General features: G+C 41.7%; 1 protein-coding gene across 2 annotated transcripts in view; it reads left to right on the plus strand.

The window, feature by feature from the left end:
• The first annotated feature begins 614 nt into the window (after window positions 1-614).
• The window catches only part of LOC140727517 (single-minded homolog 2-like), a 91,159-nt gene continuing 67,444 nt past the window's right edge, over window positions 615-24,329 (plus strand). Inside the window, exon 1 of one of the 2 annotated variants that reach the window (XM_073044919.1) lies at window positions 615-2,185. In XM_073044919.1, coding sequence (XP_072901020.1) covers window positions 2,011-2,185 — 175 coding nt within the window. In that variant the 5' untranslated portion in view covers window positions 615-2,010. Of the gene's footprint in view, window positions 2,410-24,329 lie in introns of both variants that reach the window. The other variant, XM_073044920.1, reaches the window with a different exon arrangement.

A 24,329-nucleotide genomic window follows, 5' to 3' on the forward strand; every position in this document is an offset into this window, starting at 1 on the left:
ACACTGTCTTCCTCAATCTGATTAGATGTCGCCAAATCTTGGCTCTTGATTATTTTTCATTCCAAGTGGGTGAGTGGGGCATGAAGAATCAGTCTTTGAGTGGAACAAGAAGTGAATTAGCGCATGGACCGGCCAATAAGGGAATGTGATAGTCAAGAGATGAGATAATGAGGCAAGAGCGCAGAGTAAAGATGAAATTGTGTGAAGAGTATAAAAGAGACCATATTACATATTGATTGGGACGCAGTGAGTGAAACCGGGTGGATGAAATGATGCGCCGGTGAGACTATGAACTAATAACTAATTCGTGAAGGAGAGTGGGCGAGAGAGACAGAGTGAATGGGATTTTGAACTAGCGAGGTAGTGATTGAGTGAAACAGTGAGATAGTGAGTGGGACAATGAGAGAGAGGCGGTCAGTGGATGGATAAGCAGGACTATGCAGAGGAGTGGCAGTCAATCTGACGTACGGTGAATGAAACAGTGAGACAGTGGGAAGTGAATGAGCCAATCGACAAATTAATTAACTTAGAGTACACGCGTGATTTGCTTCTTAGGTGAGTGAACCAGAATGAAGCAGCCATGGAGTAGGGGGTGGGGTGGGGTGGTAGGTGAAGATTAAATTTGTGGCAGTGGAGTAGTGGTTGATCAAGAGTGCTTACGCCCGCCTAAGTTAGACAGAGTGCGCGTGGGAGTGAAGAGCTTTTGAGGACACGCTGCGAATCTGGCGCTGACTTTAACTCTCCCGTAAGTAGTTATGTGGAGCACCGGGATGCAACAGAGACAACGTTAGAGAAAGTGGGGGAAATCACGACACTCTGAGCAGTTGCTCATCATTAAGGATCTGAACTGAAAGCAAGAGGATATGCACGTAACCTGGAACTGACGTGGGGGATCTGACCCGCTTTCGCGTGAAACACACAGAATCGTGAACCGCCGCTTGGAACTGAGATGGGTTCTGCGCTTCTGCGCTTCTCAAATGACAACAGACCAGCACAGAGTTAACAAGACCCACTCCGGCGGTAGAAGACACAGGGGAAGTTCAGCACCCTGTGAAAGAGTCGGTACGAACCCCAGAGAGTGGGGGTACATTGCCAAACTGGTCTGGTCAACAACACCCGAGGGTGGTTACGGAGTCGATACGAATCACAGCGGAGAGGATGATGGTAGCCTGAATTCGAATCATTTCCGCAGGAAAAAGAAAAGAGCATCGTAATTGACATCCCCACCCCCTACTGCCACCAACCCCCCCACACCCCTAAAGATACAGCAGCCGATTTATCCGCAGTAGAATTTAGGAGCCCTTGTATTAGGGCTGATGGTGAATCGGCTGCCAACCGATCTGAACGAATTCAATCACTGAACTAATAGGGGCGATCTCATCTCCGAGAAGCACCCGCGGTCCTTCGTGTGAAACGTGGGGTCGGAGCAGGTGGCAAATAGAAGCCCGAACTGAGGGGAGAGAAACACACACACACACACACACACACACACACACACACACACACACACACACACACACACACTCACACACACACACACACACACTCACAGACACACACACACACACACACACTCACAGACACACACAGTGACTGGGCATAAGTTGTGCCGGAGGAACGAAGTCCAGGATAAAAGGCCGAAGAAAGGGGGATGTGGGGTGGGGGTATGGGTCAGAGTCCACGGTGTCTGAATCCTAAGCAAGTGCAGCCACTTCAGTGGAACCAGCCCTGAAACTGGAAGCTGAATGCGGTCACAGCCGCCGGGAGAAAGCGGACACCAGAGGACACGGTTCTCCGCCTCGGTAAAACTGCCAAGTATACAGAGTAGGAGAAATCGCCACTAATCTATATTAAAATGCCTTAAGTGATACTTTCGACTACTGCATTGCGAAAGGAAAACAAAATTACTCGGACAAGCAGAAACAAAACAATAAAAACCTAACGAATGTTTCTGATGCTCCGGAAAAATTGCATTTATTATGTCAGTAATACTCCGGTGCAATAGACGAGATGAAGGAAAAATCCAAAAATGCCGCGAAGACGAGAAGAGAAAAGGAAAATGGGGAATTTTACGAGCTGGCTAAGTTACTGCCTCTACCCTCGGCTATCACCTCTCAGCTGGACAAAGCGTCGATCATCAGACTGACGACCAGTTACCTCAAAATGAGGGCTGTGTTTCCTGAGGGTAAGCACCGGCCGAGAGAAAAACTGAAACAATAGTTTTTGTTTTAATTCAATCCGGGTCGCCGTCGGTGGCTCAAGTCTCTTTAAAGCACCTTCGCTGGTTGAATCCAAACCCGTCTATAAAAATTAAACTCCCCCCCCCCTTTTAAAGTTAACTTCTGTAAAATTGCAATATTGCAGATAAATTGAGCATGTTTTATCTTCGGACGAGAACCAGATTAAAAGGTAGTGTGTTTACAATGCAAAGTATCTTAACTAAGGCCATGTCTATTTCTATTTAGCTATTTGTAGTTGTAATTATTTTACTGTTCTATCGTTTACTAAGTAATATGTTCTTCTCATAATCATAGAATTGCATTTAGGCTTTTCTGTGCATTGTAATGCTTTGTTTGATTTTATAACCTACTAATATTTAAAATATTTAGATAGTGTTATTTGAGAAATATATATGGTTTCATAGTTAAATTCTGTGTAACATTCGTACATTCTCGGAACCTTTTTCAAGTCATCTGTAGGCCGTATTATGAAATTGTACCATTTATCTTGGTACTTAACTAATTGGAAGGGGAACTTACTCACGGATTTCTTTGTTTTGTATTTATTTTAATTGGATTTTGAGCGGCGCCCCCTTTCCCTCCGTGAATCTCTGGGTTTAAATGTTTCTGAGGTATCTTCTTGTCAGCCACGACGCAGTTGATTTGATCTTTCGCTGATTTATTTGGTGAAAACCGAACTATTGGTCGGTACTTGGTAGCTAATCAGTCACGTATCTTCGCATTGTCGTTAAATAAACATAACCGCTGTGACTCTGCTTACAGCATTTCCCCTTAAACAAAGGCCATTTGCTTCCGGAAATAATAATTAGCACTTTAATATAGCATTGCGTTATTAAGGCCCAGAATTCGAAGGAATCACGAGCTAAGGTTAAATGGATGTTTGGGGGCGGAGATTCCGAGGTTGCTTTGGTTGTTCTTTTCTCTGCGACATATCCTAACCTGTGTAGTTGTTTCAGATATAAACTTATTTTTAAATATAATGACAACATTACTACATGGGAGTGACCAGCCAAACCCCTCTAGCCTCATAATTTATAGGCCAACGATTGTAGTGGTACTTGACGAGTTATATGCAGGTGCACTTACAGTAAGCGTATCCAACCCTAAACAGAAATTTATTTCTGCATCGATCTTTTGCAGAGATGATGGAGGAAGAATTATTTCAGAGAGGTTCCCCGGCTTTCAGGTGGAAATTGTCAATTAGGTAGAAACGTTACATATACAAAAGGAGAGATCAGTTAATTTTCAATGTTGAGCAGTAATATGATCTCAAAATATGCCCGACCTTTCGTTCATTATATTGCACAATCATTATTCCATACAATCACCACGGAGTAAAACAAGGAAACAAGCAAAATGAAGATGGAAAGCTAAAATATTATTTTCCATTCTGTCTTTATGCGTGGCCGCTTATCTCTGTGCAATTAGAAATGAATAATTAGAATCGCCATTTTAACACCACGCCGTAGTTCACCCTATAGGAGCAAGAGGTCATATGCGGTTAATAGTAAATAGAATCAGGTGGCAATTTGTTACCAAGTCATTGTGTACGTTCACGGTGCAATAAAATTCTGCTCTTTAAAATTTTCATTAAATCCTGGTTAATGTTCGATGAATAACTAAATAAACTGACAATGATATATGCGGCCTCTCTTGCCGCAGTGTGAAATAAAGGCTTACCTGCTGCAGATGCACTGGACCAAGCAATAGTAATAACCTAGCCGTCACTTCAGTTATACAATAGGGACTGGGGCACCTCCAGCACGCTGGGGTAGTGGTGGGGGGACATTACTCTGAGCCCATTCCGTAATTAGCATCACAATAATTAGAATCGGCATTTCATCACTATTAATATCCTGGTATATTTCAATGCACGCCTTTCATTTTTTAGATGGTGAGAATTATTATATGCAATGCTGATTTATGTAAATGGTCATTTAAATTAAATAGTAAAATGCTACGCGGTTGTTAAAAACCGACATTGTTCTCCATAATCCATAACAATATGTTAGTTTGTATTGTGTGTTGAAACTGAAGTTCTACATCGGGTTGGCTTTCGTCCTGCTTAGAGTTGAGCACAACATGCACATATATCATACGTACGTTTGTTTATATGTGCACACGTACACGTGATATGAGCACATTAATTTTCCTGGTGGATTAAACTGTAGGCTGTTGCACCTTAAATCTAATCTAGGCCTTCAAGTGGGATGTAGCTTGATTATTGACTAACCACCGGAGTTATCTACACATTGCCCATTTGGACTCACACGCATAAATTCTCTATATCATTCAGATAGTCTTGACGTTGACAGTCATCGTTTATTTTTTTATGAATTTATTAGCGAGATGGAGATGCAGGTGGGGGTAGGGGCGGGTGCGGCGAGAATTTCAGTTTAGCCTCACAATAGCGTTTACAGAGCAGGTGTTAACTGCTCACTTGCAATCAGCTCTATAATTTCTTTATTCAAGTAATCTATGTGTTGGCAGCGTGCATCAGCTTTGCAATAAAGGCATTAATAAAACGTTGTAAAACGGCATTTGTTTATTGAAATCTAAGCTAAGTATGGGTGTACACAATCCGAAACATCGCTCGTAATGAGCCTTCTCTGTTTGAAGCTGATCAATTATTTTTCAAAAAAGTTGGAAACAAAAGGTCTTAATGAGGAAATGGTTCGGATGATGAAGGCCATTAATTGTAACGGGAATGTGTCACACAATAGATTGAGCCGTTCCTGAGTAATAAGGACAAAAGTATATAATGGATCCCCACCGATCGTTTGGTTAACTGGGGAGAAAAAAATGTATTTGCCGTCTGCAGGTTTATATCATTGCGTTGCATAATGTATCCTAGGTTTTGTTTGACGGGTGCATAACGCAGCTGCACCATGAATGAAAGAGATAGTGAGGCCCTCGCCGAGACCAGAGACGCTCAGAGCAGAGATATGGCATTTCACAAACACAGCATTTGGGCTGTTTCATTCTCCGGAATGGGTGATTATTGTTTGTGGTAATGAAATGGTTCAACACGGCCATTTGAATTTCGCCACTAATTAAAAATAATCGATGTACAAATGTAAGAAAATGTATCTTAATTAAACCGATATCAAGTGAATTCGTAGTATAAAGGCGACGGGAAAGATTTTTAATTCAGAATGAGATTCTGCTCGGAAATAATTGCCCACTGCTTTAGCATCGTGACTTTAGGTCTACTGCCCTGGTTAGCCTTTTGCTCCGGTGTGTTTTATAGAATCGGCAGTTCTGTTCTTTTATGATATGATCGAGGTCTATTAGATTTTCAAAATTCCCTATATACAAGGTTTAGATGGTACCACACCATCTAAAAATATAGACTTACTTCAATCAATCATGACGCGCGAGGCCCGAAAATATACCTCTTTGAGGTAGCTTCAGGTATCGACTCTGATATTTCTCGTCATCAGAAGAAATCTCATATGTTTATTATCTGATATTTCTCGTTGGCAGAAATTAGTGATATTTCTCATTTGTTTCCCTCTGTTTGAATGGTAATTCGGCTTTTAAACAGAATTTATTTTGAAAAGATGCTTGTGCTGTAGAGGGACTTGGGTAATGAAATGGTGGCCCTTGCGAATTGGGAATGCAGCGCAGAGCAGTTGGGTCTGTATTTAGGAGTAAACATGGAGAGAATATATATACTCCATCATCCCAAACCTATTTACGGAAAGCGAGATTCATGACATGACCACGTGGTAGCAGCCTCCTTGGCAATGCGGGCACCATCAATAGTACAGCTAAGGAGGCTCAGCGCATTTGCTTCAGTCATAATTTAATATTTCGGATGATCCACCAGGGAGACCATGGGAGCACGATCAACTTCAGCTCGATGGTATCTCCTGGTCTCTTTCGATGGCGCTCTCCTGCCAAGCAAGCAATACATGTGATAAGAGATGGGGTCAATTAACCGAAGGCTCAGCCGACTGTAATACCTCAGTGTCACCAGATGAGCAGTTAGAGCTGGCAATGAAAGATGGTGGTGGGTTTGCTGCTCTTGATGGATGCAGTGGTCTTTTGTAATGAAAAAGAAGCTGCACGCTCCCACCAACCCATTGACTGGAGGATGATTACCGATTCACAGGACAGATTCATACTTTGATACATCATTTTAATGTGTACGGAACCCAAGTTAGTTCAGGTGGAAGTTCTGCCGTAGTAAACATAAACGTTATAAGAACTCTAGGGAAATTAATTGCCTCGTATTAATATTTGATTGCGATTGGATGAACATTGCAGTGACCAATTATGGTGTACTTTTCAGCCCATTTCAAGTGTGTATCGTTCCATACGGGAAGTACAGTGTAGACATCGGGATTTAAGTCTTCCTTTGGATTATTAATTTTCATTGATGACAAAGTGACACGAAGCTTCTAGTGATATTAGGTGTGTGTGTGTGTGTGTGTGTGTGTGTGTGTGTGTGTGTGTGTGTGTGTGTGTGTGTGTGTGTGTGTGTGTGTGTGTGTGTGTGTGTGTGTGTGTGTGTGTGTGTGTGTGTGTGTGTGTGTGTGTGTGTGTGTGTGTGTTGGCAGGTTGATGTTCTGATGGATGATTGAAGAGGAGAGTCGGAGATTTTGGCTCTGACACCAGTAGAGAACTTTGTTCTTCAGGTAATGTCATGTAATCTTCCACTAACGCGAGATAAGGGAAGCCGGCTTCGTTTCGTCTCCTCTCCGCGATAAAACCGTCGAGGGCTACCCTACTATTGCATCAGACTTTGTGACGTGATCAATGTTTGGAAAGAAAGAGAACGCGCCGCTATCTCATCACAGACAACACCCACTCAATTTCGAAGAAAGATTACGTTTCTTTAATGTATATACTTAAGATATCTTGTACCATTTGGTTTACTAGTAATATCAACAGGCATTTTTTTTCTTTTCAAAGCTCCCCACCTTAGCCACAACTAGTGTTTCAATTATAAACACAAAACATTCTGCAGATGCTGGAAATCCACAGCAACACATACAAAATACAGAAGGAACTCAGCAAATCAGGCAACTCATATGGAAGTGAATAACAGTCGACGTTTCGGGTCGAGATCTTTCTTCAGGGCTGGAAAGGAAGGGGGAAGACCTAATTAGTTCATCTAAATATACAAGCATGTATAAAAGGGAGAGTAGGCCCATATTTGCATTAAATCTAGAGTTAGCAGACTTTACACCACGGTAAAGTTTATGTAAATCACGTGTAGTATTAACCTGACTTACCAAGGCACGCACGCCACCATTATATCTGTCCAACCTTAAGTTAAAGTAAATAATATTTGTGATTTAATCGTTGGGAACGCTCAAGACAGAATAATTAAGATTCTAGCCACAAAGAGGTCAAGCTGTATAAACGCAATACGAGGGGATTGAAACACCAGCAACCTCTTTTGACGAAGACTTGTAGCTAAACTACTCTTGCTTCATAACAGTCCTAAGTTTGTGGGGCCAACGTTTTGAGCGTCATCTTGTTCATGAGTTAACCTCTCCAACGGTGCTAAAGTGTAGCATTGCGGGATAAGAAGAGATCATGGCGCAAATCATAAACTTCAGATCAGCGTTTGAATTGAGTTTTTACATTAACATATGCATGTGCGTGCTAACTTGGCGAGCTCTCCCCTCCCAGTCAGGAGGTGGACTTCTCTAAGAACCGTTTGCATGTGGGTACAACAGCGCAGCACCGAATCATTTATCGAGAGCTCTGTATTTCTGAGAAAACTTTGAACGGATGTCCCGTTTTCTTAGTATAAAAAAGATCACATGACACTATGTGAAGTACAGCAGGTGCCATGGACAATATCTACTCCTCCATTAACATATCGAAAAATAAAGACCATCTTAGCCATGGCTCTTTGACTTTTGTGGGACATTACTGTGTGCCCTGTTAGATAACATCACCCTAAAATTAAGAGTAGCCATAGCTATCGGGATGAAAAATGCCTTGGGGCAACTTCTGTATAATGCAGCCTATTTGCAGTGTATATAATCAAACGTATAAAAATGTACCAACACGAGACAGGTTTTCCCATACAGTACACGCAGGTAAATCGCAATGTGAATGTTTCCTTTTCTGGAATTCGTCATGGCCAAAAGACAGTTTATTGACATTGTAATAGACTCCCCTTTAGAAATATTAGAAATCCACAAGGATAGCAAATACAGAATCGGAACTCTGGTCTGTAGCGTTCCTTGCTGTGACTGTTATAAAGTCGGTGGCAGGGTGGTAGCATAAACTGACTATTAGTAACTTTTCCTTTGGTAGAGAAATGGTTAAAGCATCCAAACAGGGCCAGGCATCGTCAAAATGCGCGTGGCTTCTTTTTATCCATAGTGTAGCATTAATCGTGCATGGCCTTGAAATGAATGTAAAAGTAGTGCGACGCGCATATAGTAGATCAAATTATTTTAAGTGTTTATTTTTCTTCTCTGTGGCACGGAAACTTGGTGATTAATCAACCTCGGCACCGCGCATTCTACACCAATGCGAAACTATAATAAATCTCGGATAGAGTCCCGCTAAGCCGAATGATGAATCTACTAAAGTTGTTTTTATAGTTAATTATGCGAGTTGCTTTCAGGGCGAATTGGAAGGGTATGATAGGTTTACGCTGAAACAGATAAATACAGGAGACACGCGACTAATCCAACCTATATTCATTAAAACATCAATCAGCCAAGTCGTTCGATCAAAATATCACTCGTGTTTTGTGGGGTCTTCCTTAACGAGGAGTCCATGATCGTTCTCAGAAAGAGTAGCGATCGTATTCGCAGCCCTGCCTGTTGTTCCAGTTTCATTTGTGACATTTGGTTGTGACCACTCTGCAGAAAGAGATCCCTCTGGTTCATGGTGGAGACGGGCTTGACGCCAAAGTGATTGAGCAACATTGATTGTGTAATGGAAAATTCTACTTTATAGACCGAAAGATCCTATTAGAAACATGTTAATATTAAGAACTCCCAATTCTTCGCAGAGCTTGTACCGGAAGCTGGCCGGTATTATCTAATATTATTGAAACAAATGTCAGCGGAAGCACGTAATTTTAAAGTTTAAAATAAAGGTTCTTGAGTGTTTTCTATATCTTAGCGTCACGTCGTTCTCGCTTGAGCCGAAAAACTGGGGCATTTTCAGGGTAACGGGTCGTTTCTTTTGTAGTCATTGTATGAATCGTGGCTAACGTGAGCGATTGGCTAAGCATACACGAGTAACCTACGTGCAACTACAAGACGCGCAGATAAGGAATTCTCTGAAAGTGTCGGAAATGTGCACCATGTTATTAAAACCCGACGGCTTTATTGGCCTTTTAGTTTTGTGCTTACCATATTTAAATCGCAAGATAGTCCTATGGTTGAAATCGAAGCCGTTGTGTTTATTGACTGACAAAATCCTACCCTTGATGTCAATCTGAGAAATTGTTGGACTGTTCCATTTCTGTTAGATTGATAATCCCACACAGCCTTGGTTCAAATGATAGCGCTGGCTTCTAAGTTGCATGGTTGTGGTTCCAGTTGTGTTGAGAAAAAACTTTAAAAACATGAAATATATGGGGACTGCCATATTTTCGGGAAATGTATCTTACATGGTGTGTTTAGCTTAATATTCTTCGTGTCTAAAACCATTCCTTGCCCTTATTTGGACGAAATATCGTGCCCCCCCCCCCTTTATCTGTTGACGTTAATAACAAGTACTGATTGTCAGTTCGTTACAACCTTGCTGTTTAAGGAAACTGGCTTTGTACAATTAACTGTGTGTTCCGGCACTCGATGTCAAACACACACAAAATAATTAGGAACTCAGCAGGTCAGACGGCATCTATGAAAAGGAATAAAGAGTCCACTTTTCGGGCCGAGACCCTTCACCAGGACTCGGCCCGAAACGGCGACTCTTTATTCACTTCCATAGATGCTGCCTGATCTGATGAGTTCCTCCAGCATTGTGTGTGCTTTACTCTGGATTTCCCGCATTTGCATTATCTCCTGTGTTTATCGTTCACTGTTAACTACTTTAAGATATCAACAGAGAGAGAGAAAGGCATAATTATAAACTTAATGCCGGAGGAACTCGGCATGTCAGACAGCATCTATGGAGGGGAATAAACAGTTGGCGTTTCAGGCCGAGACCCTGCATCAAAACTTGTGACCGGACTTGCTGAGTTCCTCCAGAATTTTGTTCACGTTGCTCAAGTTTTCCAGATTCTCTTTTGAGTAAATTTAAATTTTCGTCTGTGGTTGCCTTCGGCGGTAATGAATATCAAGCCATCGGTTGCAGACGTAGCGTAGTGAAGCTCTAATACTGGAGACCGATTTTAAATATGATTAGATCAAACTAATAATAAATATTGATGTGAGAAGTTAACACATATGATTAAAATGGAGGTAGTAGCAGCGACAGCGGGGGGAAATCGTACCGGAGCAAACTGACATCAGGTGGATTTAAAGCTGCAAAAGCAAAATGCTACAGCTGTTGGAGCTCTGAAAAAGTCTGATCTTGTTAGGAACACTGAACTGGCCCCTCAGGGTTTGTGCAGAGGGAGAGATAGAGTTAAATTGTCAAGCTGATAGCCGTTCTGGTGAAGGATATCCCACCTGAAATGTTAACCGCGGGGAGTTACATTGGTAATTACATCATAGGTACATTTTAGGGACTGTGGTTGTTGGTCGAACATCATGTATTCCTCTTGTATTGCTACTGTGACATTGTAATTTCCTTTGAGATCAATAAAGAATCTATCTATCTTATACCGAAAATCTCTTGGTGGGTGGATGTTTAACGAAAACGCAATGCAAAATTTCGTATAGAGATGCGTACATTAAACGCTGGGAGCATCCGATCGGTCTGTGGCACCAAGGGACGAAGTGAGCATGAGCTCAGAAAGCAAAGCACGCCAGATGCTGGAAACCTGAATTTAAAACCCAGAATGCAGGAAATACTGAGCAGGTCAGGTAGCAAACGTGGGGAGAGAGAGAGAGCGATGCTTTCTGTCTGATGCCATTTTGCCATGCTGAGCAATTCCACCACTTTTTATGGCGCCATGGAAAATCTCCAGCTTCTGCACCATAAATAGCTTGTTACGGTTGGGAAAAGTGTGGTCTAGTTGACAGGGCCTTTTCCCAACGTGTGTCTGCGTGGTTGGTCGTTAACGCCAACATGAGCGAATTACGGAACATTAAAACTGCACCCAGCTGCGGATTTTGCTCCCTGCGAACTCAGACTGGAGACAGATTTTTTTCGCACTTCCCGGGCCAAGGATATTTGTGGACTAAGTGGATCTGAAATGGGGAAAGGCTCGGGGAGGAGGGAAGGAGCACGTGACCTGAAAAAAAATCTCTCCCTTCCTTTCAGCTGCCGGATCGGACATGAAAGTCCACTTAAACGTAATCTTAAATACACCCGTTCAAACATTTCACTTATCCGAAATAAGGGAAGACTGCATTCAAACCGCGCCCTTCCGGCCACATGCTGCGGTGTAACAGTTTAAAAAGAGACGATATTTAAATTCCAGATTCAATAGAAAAAGTTAATAGCCAAGATGCACACTTATTGTTGTCTGAAAGAGCCGTCTTTCATATTTCAGTGATCATTTTGCAAAGAAAAAAGTGTTATGGGATGGTCACGATGTTTTCCAAGAAAATATTTGGAAACGTCGAATCTTTTACACGCTTGTGTTTGCTGGAACTAATTTGTCATAGTCGCTGAAAATAAGTGACAGATTAATTTGGACTTCTCTGTTCTAGAGTCTGTGCATTATTAGACGAATCCAGTCATAAGCCGCCGACCTGGAGCTTTCGGGGAGAAGCCTGCAGCAAAGGGTCATTATTAAACAAAAACACTGAGAGAAAAATCTCAGTTTTGCCTTTTGACCTTGGAAAGTGAAAAAGAGGAAGTGGGATGCAGCGAGAGAGAGAAAAACACAATGGTCCATTCATGCCTGGCCGTGGCTGCGGTGTTTTATCGCTACGGTCAACTAACCATCGTTAACCATTGTGCCAAAGTTTAGAATAGCGTTTATTTGTACAAAAAGGAGACAAAATAGAGAGATGCAATGAACTTATTAGAATATTCTACCTCGTCATTCATTATTTTAGTCTAAAAGGTTTGAAATTTAGTACAGGCTATTTGTGCCGCAGTTCGCTCTAGTCTATAATGTCACCTGCAATAATGTCAGGAGGAATGGATATATTGGACTTCAGTATTGACGGTTGGATAACGGGGTTTAGTATTAATTGGAATATGTCGAGATAATGACAAGAACGTATTTACTACAGCAGTCGCTGTATTCGCGTTTGTATTCGGTAAGATGGAGCGGAATTAATATCCAGTTGCTATGAAAGGCCCTGAGAACATTTTTTCTGGACTTTCATTTTACTTTTTTTGTAATACTTTGTAGTATCTGAAGAGTGCATCGATGGGACCTCCGTCCATCGGTTACTTGGAGTTCAAATGTAAATCCACGCGAATTTTTTTACAGTCTTGTCGTATTTAGTTTGGTTTTGTCCATTATATGCTAATGCCGTTCTGGAGAAACGAAAAGGAAGTTTTCGTCATGTGGAATAGTTAGTATCTACTTTTGCCCAGCAAATTTGCCATTATAACGGGGGGTGGGGGGCGATCCCTAGATCTCAGTCTGCAACTCTGTCAACATCGAAGAAATGGAGTAAAACTCTCGATAGGGCTCTCCCCCGTAATTACAAACATCTATTTGTTGTCGAGTACAAACGACGCTGTTAATATATTTTCAGTGCAGATATATCAAATTGAATGACATCTCGACTCGGTGCGCCTAATGCCCTGATTCTGCTTCTCCATCTGATGGTCGTATTTAGCATGGGTATACTCAACATATAGAACTACAAGATCAGGGTCCTCATGGACAAGCATAGACTTTTGCAATACAGAAGCGGCCCACTCAGCGCTGAAATCTGAGCGCACTAAAAGATAAAACGGAGTTTTCTCCGTTATTTTAAACTTTTTCAATAATACGGATTCCACGCAATCGCTATTGCAAGGGAAACGTACAATGCCTAACAAACTAAATTTACTCTTTCCTGAGTTTTTGCTGTGACGATTTTACAGCTAGCCTCCAAACGGAAGAGATTTATCTATACCAAATAGCATTCATCCTATGTGAATGGAAACTGCAGATGCTACAACCTGGCTCAAAACGTTGTTTGCCGAGAATAGCACTTTTCCTAGAAAGATTCTTTAAACTCGTGACGTAATGAATTTGATCTTCTTATCTTTGTCATTGCATCAGCAATTATCTTAAAAATCTTCTCTTTGAATGTTTCTGATTTGTTTTGCCATTACCTTGGTTTAATTTCTTCCCCAGTAATCGGGTATTCCCCCTCCGCGGTCTCTCCCTCTCTCACACTCTCCTTTCTCCCTTTCACCCTTTCTCTTTCTCTTCTTTCTCTCCCTCTCCTCTCTCTCCTCCTTCCTCTCTCCATCTCCCTTCCTCTCTCTTTCCTCTCCCTCTCTCTCCCTCTCCTTTCCGTCTCCTCCATCTCCCTCCCTCTCGCTCTCCCGCTCTCTTTCTCTTTCCCTCTCCATCTCCCTCACCCTCTCTCTCCTTTCCTCTCCCTTCCCCTCTCTCTCCCTCACCGCCTTTCCCCGTCTCTCTCTCTCTCTCTCTCTCTCTCTCTCTCTCTCTCTCTCTCTCTCTCTCTCTCTCTCTCTCTCTCTCTCTCTCTCTCTCTCTCTCTCTCTCTCTCTCTCTCTCTCTCTCTCTCTCTCTCTCTCTCTCCCTCTCTCTCTCTCTCTCTTATACATATGTGTACTTGGATTACACCCTAATTACACCAGTTTTTCCAAAAACTTCTGGAGACACCATTTTAAATGCTATTTGATTTTCTGTGCTATAAGCAGTGTTTACGTTTCCTCTTTACAAAATGTATAGCGTATACACCAGTGAGTATGAATGGCCTAGACTGCTTTCAAAAGTGCCCTGTGGTAAGAGTAACGCGTTTATTTATTTATACACCCAACCCACATCTCCATAACACAACGTGGAGTTTAGTAAATTACTTCGTATGGGTACCTGTGTGTAAATCACGGAGCAAGCGTTTCAAATAATTCATTCCGGTTCCTACAGCAGAGGTGCATTGTTTGGTGCTTTTCAATTTACGACCAGAAGCTGAAGCTGACAGATTGTTGCACTAGCGAGGGGTCTGTAGGTCTAGAGAGCGAGGGTGGGGACTATTACTGTTTGATCTTGAAGTTAAGAACTCCCTGAGTGTTAATACCGTCTCCTTCCACACGTTTGTCGCAGGAACTGTACACCACATTAACAAACTAATAAAATATACCTTTCCCCTGAGTATATAAGCTTTCAGGCAGTACCATGCAAATTTTGGCCACGGTGCTGTAAGAATTTTATTAAATTTGCGTTGGCTACGAACTTCCTGAATGTGTGTAGATTTTTCCCCTCAAATTACAGGTCAAGTCGTATTTTTTTAAAATTCCAATCCGATTTTGATGTTCTTTTGTTATCGCTGGCTGGCCAAATATTGGGGCAACTAATCCGCACGAAAAAAACTTGAAATTGTATAAAGAATCGTAATCAGAAAAGCCGCGATCCTTCTTTGTACGAAGCCTGTTAAAGGTAGATTGGGATTCCGCGTTCCTATATAGCTACTAGATGATAAACTTTTCAGGCCCTGCTCTGATTGCGTATTGTTAACAATAATTCCAAAAATTGCAAACATTTACAAACTGTTCTAATATTCTTGCATTACGACACGGTCTAACTCTCCGCCGCCAACTGAAAAAGGTAAATAAGTTTTGTCACCCGAACCCTTGGCTCCTGTACATTTGAATAATAAATTTACATCAAATGTTTGGCTGTGTAGGATTATATAGTTCAGACCAGAGTTTCAACAACATATAAACATATAAACAACATATGGTGACTTGTGATAGCCACCAGAACTACAAGATTAAATTTACTAGTCCTGTTCAATTAGCCTGAATATTGACATTTAGGGCTCAGTTATGTTCTTGCACTCAGCTAGGTACTTAGCATACATTATGACCGAGTTTTGATTCTTTTGTTATGGGGTGTGATTGTCGCTGTCGAAATTGGCATTTAGTTCACGATCTTCAAAAAGTAGTGACGAGGCTTCTTCTTGAACTGCTACTGGCCTTCTGGTGAAGTATTTTCTCTCTCAATCTTATTCCCCTGCCTTCTCCCCGTAATCTTTGACGCCATTACTGATCAACAACCTATCAACCTCCCCGCTTTAAATATACCCAACGATTTGGCCGCCACAGCCGTCTGTGTTAATGAATCGGGCAGATTCACCATCATCTCTATTCTGAAGGGACTTCCTTCTATTCTAAGACGGTTCCCTCTGGTCCCGGACTCCCTCACTATACGAAACATCATCTCTATATGGCTTTCCAATATTCGATAGTTTTCAATGAGATTCCACCCCACCCCCCACCCTCCAACTGAGGAACTCGCTGGACCCAGAACCACGAAGTGCGCCTCATACATTTCATTCCCAGAATCATTCTCGCGAATCTCCTCTGTACCCTCTCCAATGCCAGCACGTCCTTCCTTAGATAAAGGGCCCAAAATACCTTTTGAGTGCTTGAATTTTGAGTGCTATTGAAACTGGACTCTTCCAGGCGGGTGTATTATATACTTATCAGACTCCTAGAAACAATGCAGACGAAAGCAGTGCACTAAGCTGCGGGTCACTCTCGCATTGGTAGAATCTATTATGATTCTAGTCCTGCTCTACTAACTGGGAAGAATTCCAAATTTGAACAGTAGTGAAGCACAACTGCGTGGCTGGTGACTTTGTCACTATATAAAGCTTAGTCTGTTACTTCAGCTGAGAGCATTATAGTAGCCGGAATTCATTTTTATAGTAGTCGACAGTGTATTAGATAGTTGAACTGTAGTATATATTTGCATTTGCTGAGCACCAAGACATTGTTCACTCATTCACTAAAGCACAAAGGAAGATGGGCCACATGCTCAACATCTTCATGAATTGGAATCAGAATCAGTGAAATGTTGTTCTGCGGTAGCAGGGAAGTGCATTACATAAAAACAATATAAGTTACAATAAGAAATATGCAAAATAAATAAACTGTGGAAATAAACACAGTACTGTGTTTTAGGCACCCTAGATTTTTTATATTGTTTCAGATGGTATTGGCTCCACACTGCCCTGATCTCAACATCATTGAGGCTGTCTGGAATTTTCGGAGCGACGGAAGCACAGCCAAACTCTGCAGAACTGTGGCAAGTTCTCCAAGATGCTTGGAACAACCTACCAGCCGATCTTCTTATAAAACTGCATGGCAGTCTACCTAAGAGAATTGATACAGTTTTAAAGGCAAAGAGTGGTCACACCAAATATTGATTTGAATTAGTTTTTTTGCAGTTTATTGCTTTTTGTAGTAATTTTTGGTTATTTATATCTTTTTCATTTCATTATTTTTGAAAACATCTTCGGTTTACAATATTTTTTTTAGATGTGCCTAAGACTTTTGCACAATACTGTAAGTGCAAATTAAAAACTAAATAGTGCAGTTGTGTTCATGGGAGCATGGACTGTTCAGAAAAGTGATGGCGGAGGGGAAGATACTGAGTTTGTGCCTTCAAGTTCCTGTCCCTCCTCCCTGATTACCAAGACCCTTCACTAATTTGTCCAAACTACACGCAAGAACACGAGTTGATTAGAGTATGAAAATAGGGACAACTCCCATTCCTTGGGAGTAGGCTGTTGGGGGAGACAGGAGGTGATGCTAAAGTTGACTACTACTTTCGACGCACCAGAACAGCCTTTAAAGATCAAGATCTCAGACCTGGCATAAAATGGGAAGTCTAATGGAGAGCAACAATTCCTGGCCTCCTGTTTGCTTTTGAGATCTGGACAACCAACAGCAGACACTTTAATACACTGGGGAAAATGCCAGCTTTATTATTTCTACTGTCCCCGCAAAGCAATGTCAATTTCTTCTCCCTGTTCAACATTCCCAGTACTGAGACCATGTTTGAGCTTTGTTAGCTATGCTTGTTACCAGATTTCCAAAACAGGTACTCTTCTTGAACTCTGTCATGGGAAGAGATTACCAGGCAAACGGAAGATTCTGGTATGTATTCAAAGCTTTCCTGAAGATGTACAACATGCCCACTAACGCTTAAGAACCTCAAGCCCATGACAGCTGAAAGTGGAGAAGCAGCATTCCGGATTGTATTGAAACCTCCATGGCTATGCATCAAGAACACAGAGAAATGACACATTAAGTGGTGAGTGGAGCATCCTAAGCCCGCGAACTATCCTCCTTCTTGACGCTCCATATGTAGAAAAATCTGCAATTTTTACAGGGCCCCATTAACCACCTCAGTAGCTACAAAATCAGAGTAGAAAGAAGTATTCTTTGGAACCGAAGGATTGTCCAACAAGAAGAAGAATGATACTGAATGGATGGATGTAACTAGCCTAGCTATTTGATTGAAGCCTATGGCATGTCTCTGTGTCCACGTCCATGAGATCACTTGGAAATATTCTGAAGTCCATTTAAAGTCAAGAAGCAGGACTAGCTGTAGACCATAGCAGCCCTTCAGCCTCCTTCACATTTCAATGTTGCATGGATTTTCTTGTTTGGCCTCACTTTCCCATACACTCCTTATACTGTAACGTTATAATGTGTAAGATTGTATCAACTAGAGTTCAATGTGCTCAGATATTAAGAAACCTACTTTGGATCTAGAAATAGAACACGATACATTATCCCTAAATGTCGAGGCTAAAAAAAGTGAACGAGCAGAACGATTGTGACAGAAATCGCCATTCAGCTGTTTAAGACAATTTAAGGAAGGAAGGGATGTTGTATCTTTTCCATTTCAAAATCTGAAAAGTCCCCGTTCTGTTAGCCATAAGACCATAAGACATGGGAGCAGAATCAAACAATTCTGCTTGGTTCTTCAGTGGGTGGGGCTTTGATATATTGGTTGAAGTTGGAGCAGAAAATGATAGCATGATTAATACATATGTGAAACTATGATAACCGTTTGCATACGCAGGCATGGAAGGTTAAATACAGAAGATTGTTCCAATCAAGGCTTTAAACATAATTTTAGCGATTTAATATGATCAATGGAAATTATTTGTTATGGTGTGAGAGTTTCTTAATTCTGATAGTAACTGCTACTATCTTGGCGTGATGTTTCACAAAGCAAGATTAGCAAGTAGCTGCACTGCGCATTTGACCAGAAACACTTCAAAGATGATCTCAGAGAGATTCTGTCGCGAAAAAAAAGGAGCCGAGATTGCAATACCAGAATACGTCATTCTCTGTCCCAGCAAGCGGAAAATTCCAGATTACTTTAAGTGCCGTGCAAAGTACTGGTCATTTGTTAGAGCGCATTCATATCGACGTCGAACTTGAAATCTTATTAGTCGAGAAGTGTTTCGGATTATTGGCCACGAAAATGCATCCAATATGAATGCCAGTAATGGAAGGACCCAAAGGTTATATTAGAATAATAATCCATACAGCGCTAGACCTAAAGTGTTCCTAAAATTAATCACTCCTTTTCAGTTTACAATGAGTATTGGGTGCAGTATTGCCCATCGCAGACAATATCGCTGGCATTTTCATCTTACAGAAATCATATAAATTAAAATTCAGAACCTGTAACATTCTCGCTTCCTTGAGCGGCCGAGGGGAAAAATCTCTGATTGTGTTGTTGTTTTTTATAAATACTGCATTACAACATACTTTTTGGAATCGAAAAAAGAAACTCTGGCATAGTTTTCCAACATTTAATGACTGTACTCGCTGTCTTTAAGTTTAATAACCTCAAGGCTAAAGATGAAACCAAATGAGATGTAAATCAATGATCTTCTAAATTGCTGAAACGCATCTCAAAGACAGCGAGAATGGAAGATTAAAGTTTCTGGATTTACAGCTCTCTGACGAGAGAGAGAGAGAAGCAGAAACAGAGATAGAGAGAGGAGGAATGAGACAGAGAGAAGAAGGCATACAAAAGAAAGGAGGAAGCGATTACAATTTTTAAAAATTCTTATGAAGGGATCATCTCTTAAAAGGATTGTCAAAATTTGACTCAAGAACCCCATCCCATATTCCGCCTGAGTGGTGTACAACCCTGAATGTTGAATTTTCCTCCTGTGCCCCCTCCCACTCCCCCGTGTCCTTCAGATCCATGTCCAGTCCCCGTTTTTTCTCCGTTTTCCATAACCCTCCCTCCAGCCAGTCACTGCCTGTTTACGTCCCCCACCACCCGCTGGTTCTATTCACCCATTCCACACACATTTCATCCACCACATCCCCTCTCATAGCTGGTCCCACCGGCCCTTCGTCTCTCCCTTGGTGATTCGTACCAGCTGATTTATCTGATTCCAGCACTTGTAGCCTTCACGTTCTCGCTTATCCCCCTCCAATCTTCGAGTCCACCTTCACCATTCCCTGCTGCCAGCTGGCTCCACCTGCCTCTTTATTCCATGTTTCCACGTGCCGCTGTATCTCATTTCCACCTATCCTGCTCCCTAACCTGGCTCCTTTTGCCCATTATCCCTCAGCCCCCCTCAGTCCACCTATCACCTATTAACTTCTGTCCCACCCCACCCCACTCCGCCTTTTATACTATCTATCTTTTTCTCTGTCCTCTCGGTCCCGATACAGGATCTGGACAGGAAATGCAGATAACTCAGCTCCCTTCGCACATTCTACCCACCCCGCAAAAATTGCTGCTCAACCACTGTTGCTTCTAAGCTATGCGGGTGTGCGGCCCCACAATAACTGAAATGCTTCCGCACACATAGCCTTTGTTGCTGCGCAGTTGCAATTTTATTTTGTATGATATTAATAAAATCTTAAAATTATGTTAATATAATTGTGTAATGTATATTAATATAATTGCAAAATATCCTGTAATTAATCATTAGTTAATAAATATAATCTATAAATTTTCTAAATAGAAAACGTACCACAACTTTTACTTTGAAACATTTTAGCTTCAACTTATTTGCATAGTCAGTGTTTCAAGTTACAATACTGCTACAAATTGCAACATTGGACACAGAATGGGAGTTAGTAGCTTACTGTTTATAAACCGCCAGCCTGCTGAACGCTGACAATGTCTATGTTTAGAAGTTTATGAAACATGGAAGATTTTCTTTGTTGGATTGCATTTCATTATATAATTCAAATAATAAATAAAACCAAAAATTGCCTTTGCAATTTTCATTGTAAATATTCAGTGTGCATATTACAAAAAAAAAAATCAAGTGCTGCTCTGTGTTCAGGCAGTGCAAAAATTTCCTGCTGAGAGCAGTGGTTGGACTGTGCAACTGTAAAATAAATTAGAGGGAAGGTTGTGCTCAACCCATTGAGTTCTTCCAGAACTTTGTTATTTGGTCAATCCCAAGATACCTCTGGGTTGAATTAAAGCTCTCTGCCAGGATGCTATTATAAACAGCCAACTAGACCAACTGAGAAGGTGAGCAAATTTCTAACAATTGCAAAACCAATAGGGTAGTAATAGTGGAGAAACTTTAGTTGCCCTCAAATTCGTTGGGATACACTTTCTGGTTAAGGGCACAAAAGGCACAGAATCCTAAGCTTCATTCAACAGTATGCTTTATTTTCTTAGGTGCAAACTCTTATTTGAATCCTGAGTAATGAACACACAAAATGCTGGAGGTTAGTTGTATTTTAGGTACTGAACTGTTCTAACTAGCAGCTTCTATGGAGTTCAGTACTGGGTCCTTTTATGTCATAACATAACCTGTATGTTAATAATTTAGAATTAAGCGTAATGATATGATTGCAAAGGTTTTGAGATGATTCGAAACTAGTTGTGTGATGGATGATGGAAATATGGAAGGTTATGTGGGAAGGAATGTTTAGATTGATCTTAGAGTAGGTAGAATGGTTGACACAGATTCGTGGGCCAGTAGGCCTGAACTGTGCTCTAACACTCTATGTTTGAAACTGAGGAGAAAGACTTTAAAGTGCAGGAAAGGACCCTGGTCAGACCCCACTTGGAGTACTGTGCTCATTTCTAGTCGCCTCACTACAGGAAGGATGTGGAAGCCATAGAAAGGGTGCAGAGGAGATCTACAAGGATGTTGCCTGGATTGGGGAGCACGCCTTATGAAAACAGGTTCCATGAGCTCGGCCTTTTCTCCTTGGAGTGACGGAGGATGAGAAGTGACTTGATAGAGTTGTATAAGATGATGAGAGGCATTGATCGTGTGGATAGTCAGAGGATTTTTCCCAGGGCTGAAATGGCTAGCATGAGAGGACACAGGGTTAAGGTGCTGGGGAGTAGGTACTGAGGAGATGTCAAGGGTAAGTTTTTTACTCAGAGAGTGGTGAGTGTGTGGAATGAGCTGCTGGCAACAGTGATGGAGGTGGATACAATAGGGTCTTTTAAGAGACTTTTGGATAGATACATGGAGCTTCGAAAAATAGAGGGTTATGGGTAAGCCTAGTAATTTCTAAGGTAGGGACATGTTTGGCACAACATTGTGGGCCGAAGGGCCTGTACTTTGATGTAGGTTTTTATATGTTTCTAAAGTAATCTGGTCAACTGGAAAGAAAGGAAGCAAATAGGATTCAATCTGGTGAAATCTGTGCTTATACTCTGAATTCATCGACCTGAAACGGTAATCATTGCTTTCCATTCTCCAAGGACACAGCCTGGCCTGCTGAGTATTTATATTTCCAGATTTAATTTCAGATTTCGAGCATTTTAGTTGTTTGTTTGTTTGCTTTTCGATAACACAATGCACTGGTATGGAGGAAAATAAAATCCTCTAGATGTATTTGCAGAGTTCTTTAAAAGTAGCTCGGCAGGTCACCTCATAACAAGAACGAAGCAATTGCATTTGGATGATGCAGAGGATGTTTCCAGGATTAATAATTGTAAGCTTTGACAAAAGACTAGAGAGGGCGTGGATGTTTTTTTTTGGAACAGGAGAGGTTGGCAAGGGATACCGTTGTTGTGTTTCGTCTCTCTTACTTGGTAAAAAAAAAAACAAAGGGACATCGATTTAGAAAAGAGTTTATAATTATTGGAGGAGAGATGAGATTTTTTTTAAGGTAGTTGGGGACTGGAACACTGTGTGAAAGGCCAATGAAGTCAGAAGCCTTAATCACTGGGCATGTCGTTGAAGAACCCGCCCAGCTAAGGGATTTGGTGCTTAAGGCTGGTTCTTGGGAGTTCCTGCTGATTCTATATACTTGTACATACTCTCATTGAGAAGGACAGCCTCAGCGGGATTTTATGAAATACCATAAAATTGTCATGGCTCAGAAAGAGACTAGTTATCCCAACCTACTCGTCAATTATTACTCCGTGAGAAATCTCAATAACTTATAAAGAGATGTTTTGCATTAAGGCAATTTACAGTAGTTCGTCTGGACAGACGTGCAAAATACTCCAGTTGAGGGAAATCAGAAATTAACACCAGAGAATATTGAGAATGTTCGGCAGCCCAAACAGCGTCTGCAAGTGCCAGAACCGGTTAATTAATGTTTCGGATTGCTGAACCTTTGTCGGAATTGGAAATAGAAACACAACACGTGGTGCATGGTTTGTATAAGTAGGGGTTGGAGAGGGTTAGGGGTCTAGTGAGAGAAAACATAAAGCGACCTGTCCAGGATTGGAAGGCAGGAGATTAAATAGCAAACAAGAAAAAAGGGTTTACATTAGGTACAGGAGAGGGGCGGGAAGACGTACCGTAAATAGCAGCGACGGAATGATTACAGCCATCCTAGCTGATGATGAGACGCACGTAAACAACAAATCATTCCCCGTAAACTGTCTGCAACAATCCAATTACGTCACTAGTCTTCAGAGTTCTGTCGAACGTAAGGACAGTTTATTCATAAAAACACAAAATGCTGGCAGAATTCAGCAGACCAGACAGCATCTATGGGAGGAGGTAGTGACGACGTTTCGGGCCGAAACCCTTCATCAGGAGAGACAGTTTATTCATTGGTTCTGTGTAATCCGATGGTTTTATCACCTGGTTCTCGGTTGTGGCGCTGACTCTTTTGCAGGTTTATTCAACATGGGCCTAAATAATCTAAAATGAGAGACTGGTCTTGATTACGTCGGTATCTGATCAACCGCTTTGGCAAAACTTTTGCATAAAGAGCGAGATTATTCTTCCCCGCAGAGTGACTGGAAGAAATAACCATACTAGAGCGTTCATCTGATGGCTGAGTCCTAGATTACTTGGATATTTAAAACAGCAATCGGAAAAGAGGCAAACTCCATTTCAATGACTCATAAACCCACAATTCACATAGTTCCTGCGTAATGTATGTATACGGGAACGCAATGCACATACCACTTGCAAATAGGAAGGAAGCCCCGGCAAAGCGCGGGTAGATTGAATGTTTCAGCTTGTGTGCATGCTTCTCTACTGTTGGAGTAACTTACAAAAATCACTGAACTGTATTAAGAATATATTAAAAAATAAATATTACAAAAAGTGTGCAAAATTGTGAGGTAGTAATCTGACGGCGCAGGGGATGTAGTTGTTCCTATAGCGCGTGTCTTGAGGCTCTTGCACTTCCTCCCTGATGGTAGTAATGAGAAGAAGGCATGTTCTGGATGGTGAGCGTCCTTAACGATGGATGCCGCCTTCTTCGGGTAACGCCTTTTGAAGGTGAACATAGAGCATGCCTTAGGCTCACACAGCTGCAAGGTTTTGACTCGGCGGCAACATTGCCGGGACGAGATTGCGAGTGATTTCTGGGGAAACTTGCGCTGACGGTGGTGTTGGCGTGAATCCAGGCGGTAGACTTAGGAGCAGAGTTAGACTATTCGGCCCATCCCTTCTCAATCCCATTCTTCTGCCTTCTGCCCGAAACCTTGGCGCCCTTACTAATCAAAAATCTACCAAACTATATACCCAATGACTTGGGCCCCATAGCCATCTGTAGCAATGATTTCCATAGATTCGCAACCCTCTGGCTAAAGGAACCACGTCGTGGGTTTTGAAGAGATAGTAAAATCCCTAGCGAGTTGCTGCGATACCGAGGTGCGCGCCGCAGCCAAGTTTGTTGAAAAAA

Source organism: Hemitrygon akajei, chromosome 5 (genome assembly GCF_048418815.1).
Source record: "Hemitrygon akajei chromosome 5, sHemAka1.3, whole genome shotgun sequence".
Taxonomy (NCBI): domain Eukaryota; kingdom Metazoa; phylum Chordata; class Chondrichthyes; order Myliobatiformes; family Dasyatidae; genus Hemitrygon; species Hemitrygon akajei.